The sequence below is a fragment of the Lipophrys pholis genome (assembly GCF_963383615.2).
Source record: "Lipophrys pholis genome assembly, chromosome: 3".
Lineage (NCBI taxonomy): Eukaryota > Metazoa > Chordata > Actinopteri > Blenniiformes > Blenniidae > Lipophrys > Lipophrys pholis.
In genome coordinates, this window is record NC_137627.1 from 16,560,322 (window position 1) to 16,573,696 (window position 13,375).

A 13,375-nucleotide genomic window follows, 5' to 3' on the forward strand; every position below is an offset into this window, starting at 1 on the left:
TCCTGCGATGACCCAACATGGTTTGGTTATCCTCTCGAAGGCCTAATTGTGCTACAGAGACACAATGAGACACAACGGACTAAAAAGAGCAAATTAATTAAATCATAAAGTATTTAGTGAACCGTATTTAGATAAGGAGCACCAGCTCATCAATGAGAGTGCAAATACATGCAAACGTCCCCCCACAACGTGACCCAGTTTATCATTATCATCGGGATAATTTGTATTCCCCAGAGGCCCAGCTGCACATCTTTTGTCATGAAAATCCGTACAGTTTTGTCCACTGCTTTTATCCTGAAATGCATCTTGCGGCACTGAAGGTGTGAGTCCCGTGGTTACATAAGCAAATCACATCTAACCTGTTTTGATCTGGGCTCTTTGTTCTATTTGAAACACCATTTTTCCTCAGCACACAGACTCATGAATACGTATGCAGCCTCCATGGGCTCACACAAAATCATACATGCACACACACACACACACACACACACACACACACGCAGGCAGGCTCTCTCTCTCTCTCTCTCTCTCTCTCTCTCTCTCTCTCACATAAACACACACACACACACACACAAATCTGCAAGCAGACACATAAATGTGTGCATAATCACCAGCGCCTTACAGAAAGTGCAAAATGAAAATTAGGAGCGTAATAAAAGTGGACCGGTCTGATTGAACATGGAAATTACTTGAACATATTGTGATCTCACATTCTGAGTGTTAGTCACACAGTCATGCCCCATCATGTCCCACCGATTCTCGACTGTGGCAGAAGAGCTTGAAAAGCAGGGTGGTAATGAGACTCAGGGGGGGGGACAGCGTCGCATCCGTGTGTGAGCCGTATGTGCGCATATGCGTCTGTGCATCTGCCGACATATGAAGAGGACGTGTCTTGCAAGTTGAATAGAGAAGATCTATGATGCTCTTGTTTTCTAATAAATTACATCCTCACTAATTTCCTGGTCCTGCTGATGCATCATCACCAGTGAAGGAGGGGGACTCCATTGTTTTGGAAGCTCGAATCTGGTCTGTCTTCCTTTTTCGTCAAGGTCTGGACCTCCAGTGTTGTCCATAACGGTGTGGGCTTTGGTCTGTTTGGAGGTCAAAGAATAAAGCAGCTCAGGGTGGCAGAAGGAAGTTATCTAACAGTATCTCTGAATCACAGTAATTACTCAGAAATCTGTCACATGCTGTCACTTATTCACACAACTTTTTTAGAACTTATAACGTGTACCTGATCATTGTTGTCATGTGTATTTATTCAATAATTCATATTTTATTGAGGGTTGCGGTTTTTTGGGGCATATTCAGTCCTCCCATTGCCACGTTTTTGTGTACTTTAACAATGAACCTCCAATAGTTGAGTGAAATGGTAGAAATGTCAGAAATAAAATGCGAGAGGATTTCTGAGACTTTTTGTTTTTCGAGAACTTTTTTGTACAAACTGAACAGCTTCATCGTCAGGAAGATTATAACATGTCACAGACATGTCATATGTGTCCTGTGTATAGTATGGGTTTTGAAAGTCTCTCGTGTTTTTTTTCCCGAATTTATCTCTTGATGAAATATAAGTATTGCTCGAAATAACTTGACAACTTGAAATCCTTGCTGAGGGCCTCATCAAACTCATCTGACCAAACCACCTGCAAGACCTGTTACCAAAAATAGAGGAGACGAGTGGACTGAGGTGACGAGCGCACTCGCGCACACACAGTCACTCATTTTCCTTAAACCGTGGCTCAACTCTGTTTCCAAATAAATTGCAATTTCAGCTTGAAGTCAAATCTTAGCTTGAAACGTCGAAGTGCCGTTTTGGTCCTCATTCAGTTGCTCAGACCCCCACGTGGATCAGCCTGTTATCAAGTTTTGAGGCCAAAAAGACAGAAGAATACAGACACACTTTCACACTCTGGTCACTAACCTTTGTTAAGTACCAAAAAGTTTTCCACACTATTTTCTGATACTTCAGTTGAAAGTTGGATGATTATCTAATGAGTCATCCTCTGCCTTCCCAGCTCTTTCTTGACTCATGTTTCATATGAAGTCTATTGAACAGAAGATTCCGGGGGGGGGGGGTTTCCAAACATTTAGTTTTGCATTGCTTGAGTTTGTCCTGTTCTGGATCAAAAGCTGTGTTCTGGTTCGTTATTTCTTGTTTTTGAAGTCATCCTTCATTATGCAGGTTTAGCCAACGTGGTGCCAAAAGGCACCTGCTACACCTCCTGGTCAGGTTCTTGAAAACCTGTTTCAGTATGAACATTTTGACATGACGCTCTCTAAATATTCAAGGATGTTTTAATAAGTACCCCCTCATTCTACTCACCATCCTGGAATTCTAGCTGTCAGAGCGAAGTTTACAGTGGAGACATTAAGTTCAGGTGTTACTCCCTTAAAATGAGCCTTTACTTTTAAACTTTACTAGTAAGCGTTCAATATTTGAACCCTCTGACCTTGAACTTCAAAATACTCCTTATAAATAGCATTAAAGTCTGAATTTCGATCATCTCTTACTCTCCAGACGTTTGCATTGGCACTGGCTGAATACTGGATTTGAAAATTTGTCCTTCTTAATTAGAAGTGGAGCCCTCTGATAAGACATCATTTTGTTCTATTTATTGTTGAGTGCTGCAATCAGTGTTTTGTTTGTGCACTTTCTCTGGGAAAATACAGTGATAATAATGGCAGTGTTCAGCAAAGGTGTTGCCTCATACGGAAAATAAATGAAAACCGAGTAAAGGTAGTGGGCAAGTAAAGGTTTTAAACTTATTTCAGTGTTACCAGTGTTTGGTAACTTTCATATGCTTGATGCATGTCAATCATGAGATCCACTACATTTGGGATGTTTCTAATGAGTAATTACAATGTAATACAACATTGTTGTATGACAGTAACAGTATCAAACTAGAATAATAGAAAGCTTTGCAGAAATACACATGGAAAGAAATCCCATATAATAATGATTTAGGTTATACATGTAAAACATTTTTTTATAAAAATTCCATTTTTGCAGTTTACCAGTGTTCCAGCTCTAGGCTATATTTGAAAGCTGTATTCGATTTAATTTTCACTGCACACTACGAAATAAAATAAAGCTGTGTTTCCGGCAGCCAACTTACATTTTGATTGTTTTGACACAATCAAAAACCAAAAAAGGGTCATTTTTGTTTTTCTGATTTTGGCCTGAGTCAAAAAATTAAACTATCAAAACATACCTTGGTCTTTTTCGCTTTACATTTTTTTTTAATGCTTCCCTTAATCGAATTGAAAGTGTTTTGAAGATCAATGCACCTTGTAATCTTTCACGTGCAAACAGGGGAATAACAGTTTTTGTACATTATTCAAAAGGTTAGTTGATTATAAATACAAGATATGCAGAATTATAATTAGTTCAAGTAGACGTCAAGTGTAAAAATTGTTTAATTTTTGAATCAGTTCTATATATATACATTTACGTTTCCTTCTGTCAGGCATGTTTAGATCCCATACAGTAAAAGAAAATATAATATCCCTTTTTGTTTTTGTCATATAATTCATGTTTCTTACAACCAACTGTAAGCTGTATTTGTTTAGCTCTGCATTTATGATGTCATAATCTTGATGTTTCATTTTACAAGTCTGATGGAAGGTCTGTGACCACACAGGTTAAAAAAAACAAAAAACAAAGGCACTTAAGACATTGGGGTGGTCTTTTTTTTTCTCTCTCTCTCCATAGAAACACTACCATGACAACCAGTGTGAGTACCTATTATATTCATAGTACTTCTTACCCCTGCAGCTCCCTCACTCGTAGCCTGCGCTTCTTCTGCGGCTCCATCACTCACAGCCTCTCTCACCTCTCTCCTCCACACAGCCGGAGGTCTGCCTCTTGTTTGTGCCTGCTCGGGAATCAGCTGCATCCTCTGCACCTTGGACATTACTGCCAGTCTCCACAAGGGAAGCTGCATCGCTGACACTGTGAGTTTTACAGATGTGTCAATGGTTAACTTAATATTGAAAAACAGCAAACAAAAAAAACAAAAAAACAATTATTACTGTACATCTAACTTTTAAAGTTTGCCCTAAAGTCAGTGTTTTAATGTGTAATTACACTGGCAGGAATTTGTGTATATACAATATGTGGCTGTATTGGTAGAGTTGATCCTTGGATTGTTTTAGTTTTTTTGTATCAATATATTTTTGTAGTAATGTTTCCCCTCATGTATCCCCTTATTTAAAGTACTCTATTACTTGTTTTATTGAAAACTCATCTGTTGCAGAGGAGCTTGCATGTGTAATTTTTTTGTCATTATCAAACATTCACCAGTAATATACTAGAATATTACAATTTTCTACCTATTTCTTCTACTAAGTGTATTATCAATGAAAGACTGCTGGCTATTGGCTCTTCAGTTTTACCCATCAGAGCTCAGAAACAGAATCTAACCGAGTGAGAGGAGAGGGAGGTCAACATGGGCTCCAGCTCCTCCTCATATGCCCCCAAAACCATTTACCTGGATGTGGATGGGAAGGTGCAAAAGGTGGGTGCTAATACAAAACTTTCAACTTTTTTTTTTTTTTGTAATTTTTAACTTTACTAATTACAAATGTAAAAAGAGGTATATAAAATAGACAGATTCTCCAAACGTTTGGCAATATTAAACTAATGCAGATGCAGTGAAGACTAATTGCAAAATGTACATTTGAAGCAATTGAAATTGATGCATTCAGAACATTTAAGAAGAAATAATAAGCCTTCATTGTCAATGCAATTAAAGGCAATACAAAATTCATTCACCTCTTTCATGAAAGCAGTGATGTAACATATTTATACAACACAGGGTCACGGGGCACTCCTCTGTCAGGTGACACAGACAGTAACATATTTAGAGTCACAGTTTAGCATGTTTTTTCAAACTCTAGGGGGGAAACAGAAGTACGCTGAGGAAACCGGTGGATGCACATGGAGAACTCACACACTTAAGTAGCACAAAAAAGTCCAAAAGACACATATTAAGTATCTATATTTATTACAATTAGGCCTTTGTGAATCATTAAATGCGTGAAAATTATTCCAAATAAGTGATACGATGATTACCAGCTTAAGAGCCAATAAACTATATTCAAAATAACGTCTCCATTTTTCAGTATTTATAAGAAATTCAATTTTGGGCATTATTATATAAAAAAAATTTATTTATTTATTTATTTATTTATTTATTTTTATTTTTATTTATTTTTTATTTTATTTGAGGCAGCTATTCCCAGTGGTCTCACCTCACTTGAGGAGGAGCTAAAATGGCAGATACAGATCAGGTTGCTCTACAGGTGTTACTCACAAAGCCGAACACCTGCTGCTTGCAACTCACACTGCAGCATTCATTTCTGCTGCCTGGGATACATAAAGTCAAAGAGTTCATCTGGATCAAGTTCCGGTGAAATTCTTCATAATCAGGAATAAAATGTAGTAGAAAAACCTAAAAGGAGCACAGTCCTATTTTGTTTAATAATCAATAATTACTATTAATATGCAACACCTTGGAGATTACAAAATGGTTTCGGGCTCAAGTTTCATATGTCTGGAACATCCGAACATACTAAGAAACAGACACCCAAAACACTTGTTGGTCTTCTTATGTGGAGTGCTTCAAGTAGAGAGCTGCTGATGACACATGTCTGTTGAAGAGCCCCGAGACCGCGGCCTGAGGCTGATTGTTTGTCTGCTACACCTGCTCTGTTCAAGATCACAGTGGTTTCGCAATAGGGATGTACACCCACACTTCACCATCAATCCTCCGGACAGATTCTGCGCTCTACACGCATGTACTGTACAACGGCTCATAAACCATAGGCTCATTTGTTTATGCATGACAGGTGTGGATAATGTAGCTATCTTTTAAAGCTCCATGAAATCTCCAGCTCCAGCTGTCACTTTCTTTCACGTGGTTCCTCCCCCAGTGGCCTGCAAGACCTCGATTCATTCAGCCATAAAAAGATATGACCCCCACTATATGTTCCCGTGTGACTTGTTTATCTGAAGAACTCACGAAATTGGATAACTCCGCAGGACACTGAAGCCTTATTTTGGCCTGAGCAGCTGTTTAGGTGCAGGTGCGTCTTTAGAAATAACACAGATTTTGAGTGGTAGAAGTAAAACCTTGCAAATACTCACATTGAGTATTAGCTTAGATATTATTGAATCAAGTCTGTACGAAGTACAATCACAATTTGAATTAATAATTATTCATAAAAAGTGTCTACCAATCACTTAATTAAACTTTTTGATCTTCATTTTTCCAAAAAGTTTAAACCTTAAACAGACGGAATCCCTGACTTTTATTTACATTTTAATGCCATTGCCTCATTGCTGAACTATTTATTTTCGGAGAAATGTCCTTTAAATGTAGATATTTCATATATAGCTAAATTGAATCAAAGGCCTGCTGTTGAAAATGCAATAAATTATCGAAAAAAATAAAAAAATAATACTTTGAGTACTTTTGAGAATCATGTTTGTTAACAGGACTTTTACTTGCATTTTAACTGTAGATGTATTTGTTGTTTTCATCAGTGAGATTTCTTTGTAGTGTGACGTACTATGTGTCTCTTACAAATCTATTCACGTTCAGCCTATCATATGCATTTCAATGAAATCTCAGCTTGTGTTTGACTGAAGAAGCCAGTCTGAGATTTGTGTTGATTTAACAGGTGGTGTTCAGTCGACACTGCAGTCCATGTGACATCAAGGAGCTCCTGTGTTCCTCATCCAACATTCCCAGGTCTGATTTGTTTGTTTGTTTGTTTGTTTGCTCATTCACAAGGACATTGCTCATGACACAAGTGATGTGATTAAAGGAAAATACAGAGATGAGAAATATTGATTTGAAAAAAAAAAAACTCCACTAAGAAAAAGCAGCCGCTGACTTAATAGAATAGAACAAAACAGGACAGAATATAATGTGTCGTCATTGATTCAGGAAGGAACTATGGTTTATCCACCAAAGCTTTCATTCGTTCCACCTACCAAAGCAACAAAGAAAAACAAAACATGAATTCATTCCTATGTGCTTGCATATGTTTTGCTTTGTATGCATTGTTCTCTGACTTTGCCTTCCTCTTCAAGGACAGTCTCTGTTGACTTTATGACACGCGACACTAAACACAATGCAGGAATGAAACAAAACTGTGCCAACGAAAGCGAAACAAAGGTTTTCCCATCTTCAACGCTGTTGTTGAAAAGAAAGGGAGCTTAAAATTCAAGAAATTCTTATTTACAATATACATAATAGTTCATAGTTTAGCAGAGGGAGCATCTCTTATTTCTGCTTGTCGTTCTCTCACTGCAGGAACACAGCCATCATGATGGTGGATCCAGAAGGTGCCTTGGTGTCCATTGATCCCACGATGCCCCCCAACTCTCCAAAGTAATGCTATTCAAGCTTCACGATCATTATTAACTTTTTCTCTGTTTTTATTTGACATTTTGTTCCCTGCAACAATTCAGGAGCTTTACAAAAATGGCAATCAGCCATAACTTTACACCACTGAGAGCTGAAATGGATAATGCTGATTATCTCATGTTCATGGCAGCTGTTGGCGAATGGGAAATAATTTAAGATACGAGTTTATTCAGATTCAACCAGAACTTGGTTTGTGATTGGTGGAAGACTGGATCACAGCAGGGTGTTTCTAGTCTGAGGGGGTTACTATCGCAAAAGTGGACCAGGGAAGGGAAACTGGGAAGTGTGGCGACGGAAGGCTTGTCTGTGTGATCTGATCCGGCTGCTGCAGCTCAGACTGCCACAAATGTTCCTACTGATTTTGTTAAAAGAAATATAGCAGACACAGTCGATTACAGTTTGTGTTTTGAGTTTCAAAAGAGGGATTTACATAAGTATATCCTAATGTTATGACTTAGTATACATCTATTTAATGTTTTCTTGACGTGAGATAAGATTGTTTTGCAAACCTTAAATGAAGGTTTAAGGATTTAACTCCAACTCCTTATAAAAACATTTTTTTAAAAAGTGTCCAAAGTGTAATAATCAATCTGATTTCCTCACAGCTCCTTGTACAAAGTTGTGCCTTTGTCCACTGGTCAGCTTGGAGGTAAACTTTCCAAAACTTTTTTTTTTTTTTTTTGAACTCATTGTCACATACATTCATTCAGTTGCTCATTTATTTAAATGTGTTTAACAGCATCAAACCTGCCCGTGTCGCTGCTGTTCATACTGTATGAGTCTGTTTATGTGTGCAGAGAAAGAGGACATGTTTCAGAATGTGTTGTCCCAGGTGGCTGACCAGTTCAGCAGGTAATACCCCTGTGTTATGACTCAACCTCTGCCCTCCACGCATACCAGAGATTCACACACATCTCACAAGCACTCCACAGTGCAGCCCACAGAAGCAAGACGTTCATATTTAAAGGTCGTGATAATGGCTGAAAACACATCGAGTGCACATCAATAATTTGCCCGTTTCTTGCAGAGCCTTCCGCATTAACGAGTTGAAAACTGAGGTCACCAACAGGCTAGCAATGCTGGAGAAGAGAGTGGAATGTGAGTGGGACATTGTATGCAGCATATTTGATAGGATCTGGACGGAAACACTGTTTGAGTGCATCATTTATAGTTCAATAGAAATGCCTAGATGACACAGGTTAGTTTAGCGAATATCCCGTGTCTCGTTTCAGTGGAGGGATTAAAAGTGGTGGAGATTGAGAAGTGTAAAAATGACCTGAAGAAACTGCGAGATGAGATGACTTCCAGAGGCGGTGGCAGGTGAATTAGAGTTTGATATAAAGCCATGCAATTTTGGAATGTGATAAGAAAGTACATTTTGAACGGAAACTCAAATGTAATTTAAAAGAGAAATGCTTTATGGTTGATCCCAGGGTAAATTGTCCGTGCAAATACAACTTCTCAGATGATGGGAAGAAGGTCACCCCTCGACGAGATGTCCCTAATTACCCAAAGGTCCATCTGCTGTGGCAAAGCTTTTCTTCACTGTTTAGACAACGCCAACTTCAAAAAGTATAAAGATGTACTAATTATTGAATTTCTATGTCATACACAGTACACACTCTCTCAGGAGACTGTGGAGGCCCTGAAGAAGCCAACGTTCGACGTGTGGCACTGGGAACACAACGAGGTTTGTTGATTCCGTTCGGCCGTTTGACGATTTCCAGCGAATTGATCTCCAATGTTTCTTTTGCTCATCTTTGCCTCAGATGTTGAGCTGTCTGGAGTACATGTACCACGACTTGGGACTGGTGAAGGAATTCAACATGAACCCCATCACGCTTAAACGCTGGCTGGTAAAGTTCAAGCGGCGCAGCACAGTACATGAATGTTGCAATGCAAATAACCCTGCAGCTTTCAGTTGAAAAGGCAGATGTCTTTGTGAGAGGACAATAAGAGTTGTGATGCATTTTCTAAAATACACTGCACGTCAAGGGGCACAACAAGAGATTTTCTGTGGATTTCGGTTCACGCAAACGACACACTGAATGAGCAATTATCTCTCTTTCAGCTGGCGATTCAGGAGAACTACCGTAGCAACCCTTTCCACAACTTCCGCCACTGCTTCTGTGTCAGTCAGATGATGTATGGCATGATTCACCTCTGCAACCTACAGGTACATGTTTATGTATTAGGACTGTGCGTGCGTGCGTGCGTGCTTTGCTATCCTTATGGGGACTTTGATAAGTTAACACAGTGATATTATGAAGACCACAGACATTGTAGGGACAAAAAAAAAATTGGTGTCCCATCAAGGAAAAGCCATTGAAATATTTTCACAATTCTTTAGGAAAGGACTTGTAACATTTGTAGGACAGCAGTAGTGTAATCATTTCTCCCCACAGGTATATCTCACCGGTAAACTACCTGGCTGACTCTTTTGTATTGTTTTAACATCATCTTTCATTTACATGTCCAGGAAAAGATGACTCTCACGGACATGGGGATTTTAATGACAGCGGCAGTGTGTCATGACCTGGACCACCCCGGCTACAACAACACGTGAGACTCCCTATTCTGTCTCCAGGGTTGTTGACAGAATGAGCACTGCTGGCGCTCATTGACCCCCTTTATGTTTTGACACCCTCTGCACAACACTGTTGTCGATGAACTGTGAAACTAGTTCTGCATGGACAGAGTTCAGGTATGAAAACATGCATATTGAGATTATCCCGTTGTTTGCGGTTCAGGTTTCAGACAGGCGAGGACCTCTCTAATCTTGGAAACGTTCCAAGCACATTCTATCCCTTCATCACAAATCCATCCCTTGAGCGGCATTATTTATTTTTCAGATACCAAATCAATGCTCGCACAGAGCTGGCAGTGCGCTACAACGACATCTCCCCGCTGGAGAACCACCACTGTGCCGTGGCCTTCCAGATCCTCTCTCTCCCAGAGTGCAATATCTTTGCAAATGTGGATCCTGAAGCATTTAAACAGATACGACAAGTGAGACGTGCATGTAAACTCTTGGCATCATTTTGAGGATTTCAGATTCTACAAATATACAACCCTTTTGTTCCTACACTTCCAGGCAATAATCACTCTCATCCTAGCCACTGACATGGCCCGACATGGAGAGATACTAGACTCCTTCAAGCAAAAAGTGGATAACTTTGACTTCACCAATGAAGAACATGTCACGTGTGTACGTATGCGTGGCACTCTTCGATGTCACGTGGCAGCTTCTCTTGACGCACATTGTTTATTGGACTGTACTCCACAGATGTGACATTTAAACAAGTAGGCTTATATTGTCCCTTCAACAAAGTTTAATTGAATCATATCGGTGTAGCTGGAGAAGTGGTCCCAGCACATGCTGCAAGACCTGGAGCCATGAATGGGCTTCTTTGTTCTCAGTACCAGTGTGCTGTGTGTTTGTTTATACTTGTATTCGTCTGTGCTTTCAGCTGAAGATGGTTCTGATCAAGTGCTGTGATATTTCCAACGAGGTGAGGCCAACCGAGGTTGCCGAGCCATGGGTGGACTGTCTACTGGAGGAGTACTTCATGCAGGTGGCTGCAACCAAAGCGTTCACTTCTGCCAATTAATCATGACCTCCGTGGAAGAAACACAATTGCTTGACAAACGAAAGACCATATTTCCACATGTTTGGTTTTCCAGAGTGACAGGGAGAAGTCAGAGGGTCTTCCAGTGGCTCCGTTCATGGACAGAGACAAAGTCACCAAACCCACGGCTCAAATTGGGTTCATCAAGTTTGTCCTCATTCCAATGTTTGAGACTGTCATGAAGGTAGAGCTAAGACTTTATAGATGCACAAGGATATAAACCCGTTCTTTATTATTAACAACTTCGGTGTGTTTTTCTCAGCTTTTTCCACAGATTGAAGAGATTATGGTTCAGCCTTTGAGGGATTCTCGTGATCACTACGAAGAGCTGAAGCAGATTGATGATGCTATGACAGAGGTAGAACTCATTCTATCTATCTATCTATCTATCTATCTATCTATCTATCTATCTATCTATCTATCTATCTATCTATCTATCTATCTATCTGTCTGTCTATCTATCTATCTATCTATCTATCTATCTATCACATACTGTGACATACTGTAGAGATAAGTGGGCATATCGCTGTTACTACCTGCATATGTTACTATCAAATGTCACTAACAGGACATAAAGCTATCTTGCAACAATAGGGATGATCACAGTTATTGGAATACTTTTAACAAAAGAAAGTATTTGACAATTCAGAAAATATGCTAATTAAGTTTTGTGTGGGAAGATGATTCAGTAGATTTACCTTCCCTTTCTACTCCACATGATGCTACAGTAAAAGTGAGACATGCCTTCATGTGGAAGACATGTGCTTGATTCAATCACCTACAACCTCCTGCCAGAGTAAATGTGAACATCTTTATAGTGTATGACTGGGGCCTCGTGAGCTTAGCTTTATATAAACATCCACCTACTTAAACTCACTAATGTGGTTTTTTTAGTTTTTTTTTTACTTGGATTGGCCCCCCAAACACTTTTGTAAACGTAGTTGAAAATAAAATCTCAGAATAAAAAGACAGATAAGATGTCAAATTTTTACTTCACAATAAGTACTTGCTCACAGTAGCGCTAATCATTTAAACCCCCAAGGCAACCAGTCAAGATTCCAATAAGTCCCTCACTCCAGCCAAGAAAAAAAAAAGCCTGTATATCCCCATAAAACCAGCAGCTGACACATTTACAATTATGTTTTCGCTAATTCCCTGCCAGAAACCAAATAAGCATATTTCCCTTCATAAAAAAAAAAAGTTCACTCTAAAGGTTGCAGTGCTGAATATTTCAATGCGACATTAAAACTACAAGTATCAACACAAGCAAGGTGTTTGAAAGAAATTTGTGTTTTTGCACTGAATATTTTCATTACAATGACATAAATATGGCAAGAATGATAAGGCGGAAGTTTGATAATATGACCTTGGTGGATGCAGTGAGTGCTGCTGCTTGCACACACACATGCAGCTGTTGAATCTGGCTGTGTTGACGTACCAAATTAAAGCTGAAGAGATTGTTAAGAAAGTCATACAAAACCATGTGAGGAGAAATAAGGTTGACCAGGTAAACACGTCGAGATGTGAGGTGAAGAGGAGCTGCCAAACACAGTTTTGCCAAATGTCACATGGACACACGCTCGTCAAAGCCCTTGCTAACATAAAGGTGTGTCTTTTGTTCAATGAGGCACAGAAGAAAAAAACTGAAAATATGTCATTAGGCGGGAAGAAGAAGTAAGCTCTGCAGTGAGTGAGTGCAGTGGTGTCTGTGTAAGTAAAAGCAAACTGGCTCCCCCTTGGTTGTGCTTGAGTGTTTAGTGTTAGTGTCATGAGTGCTCTCTGTCTCTGCGTCTCTCTGGGCTCCTCCACAACCGCCCTCCTCTCTTAGTGACCTCTGTCCACAAAACACAAGGCCTGTCAGAATGAGCAGCACTCTCACCACTTTGCTTTCACCTTGGACAGGAAGTTTATATCATTTTCACTGATGAGAAGTTTCATCCAGTTCACCTAAATCTGCTTCGACCCGAGAGTTTTGCTGTCAGCCCATACAGAAAAGAAACAAATACTGTAAGGTACAAAGCAGTCAAGCCAAATGTATTATCCTTTATGAAATTTGCTTGATTTGATAATCGGAAACTAGGGTTTAATTCAATGTTGACAAAACTCACTTTTTTGTTTTCGTATTTTAGGATCCAAGGCTGCATCTTAGTTCTATTTTAGTTTGTATCCGTGTCAGTTTGTTTCTGTGCCTTCTTTTTCTGTAAAGGTTATAAAACAGTGATATATTGTTCTCAGTTGTCAAAGTTTTGGTGAAAATAGCTAAACTAAATATTCAAACATTTTACATTTACCCTTGTAATAGGAGATCTC

The 13,375-nt window shown here is 39.3% G+C and overlaps 1 protein-coding gene across 2 annotated transcripts; it reads left to right on the forward strand.

Annotated features, from left to right (window-relative positions):
* Window positions 1-4,436: 4,436 nt before the first annotated feature.
* pde9ac (phosphodiesterase 9ac) lies at window positions 4,437-12,743 on the forward strand (the record flags this gene model as incomplete). Of its 2 annotated transcripts, none has more annotated exons than XM_080459983.1 (18): window positions 4,437-4,517; window positions 6,685-6,755; window positions 7,323-7,400; window positions 8,042-8,085; window positions 8,234-8,288; window positions 8,464-8,534; window positions 8,669-8,756; window positions 8,870-8,951; window positions 9,052-9,126; window positions 9,206-9,292; window positions 9,508-9,612; window positions 9,916-9,998; window positions 10,289-10,445; window positions 10,531-10,644; window positions 10,907-11,011; window positions 11,121-11,249; window positions 11,328-11,423; window positions 12,690-12,743. In XM_080459983.1, the coding sequence occupies exons 1-18, from the start codon at window positions 4,449-4,451 to the stop codon at window positions 12,741-12,743; spliced, it is 1,563 nt and encodes a 520-aa protein (XP_080316109.1). In that variant the 5' UTR covers window positions 4,437-4,448. The 2 variants fall into 2 exon arrangements, with proteins under 2 accessions (XP_080316109.1, XP_080316110.1); XM_080459984.1 differs by having other exon boundaries at window positions 12,693-12,743.
* Between the last annotated feature and the right edge of the window lie 632 nt (window positions 12,744-13,375).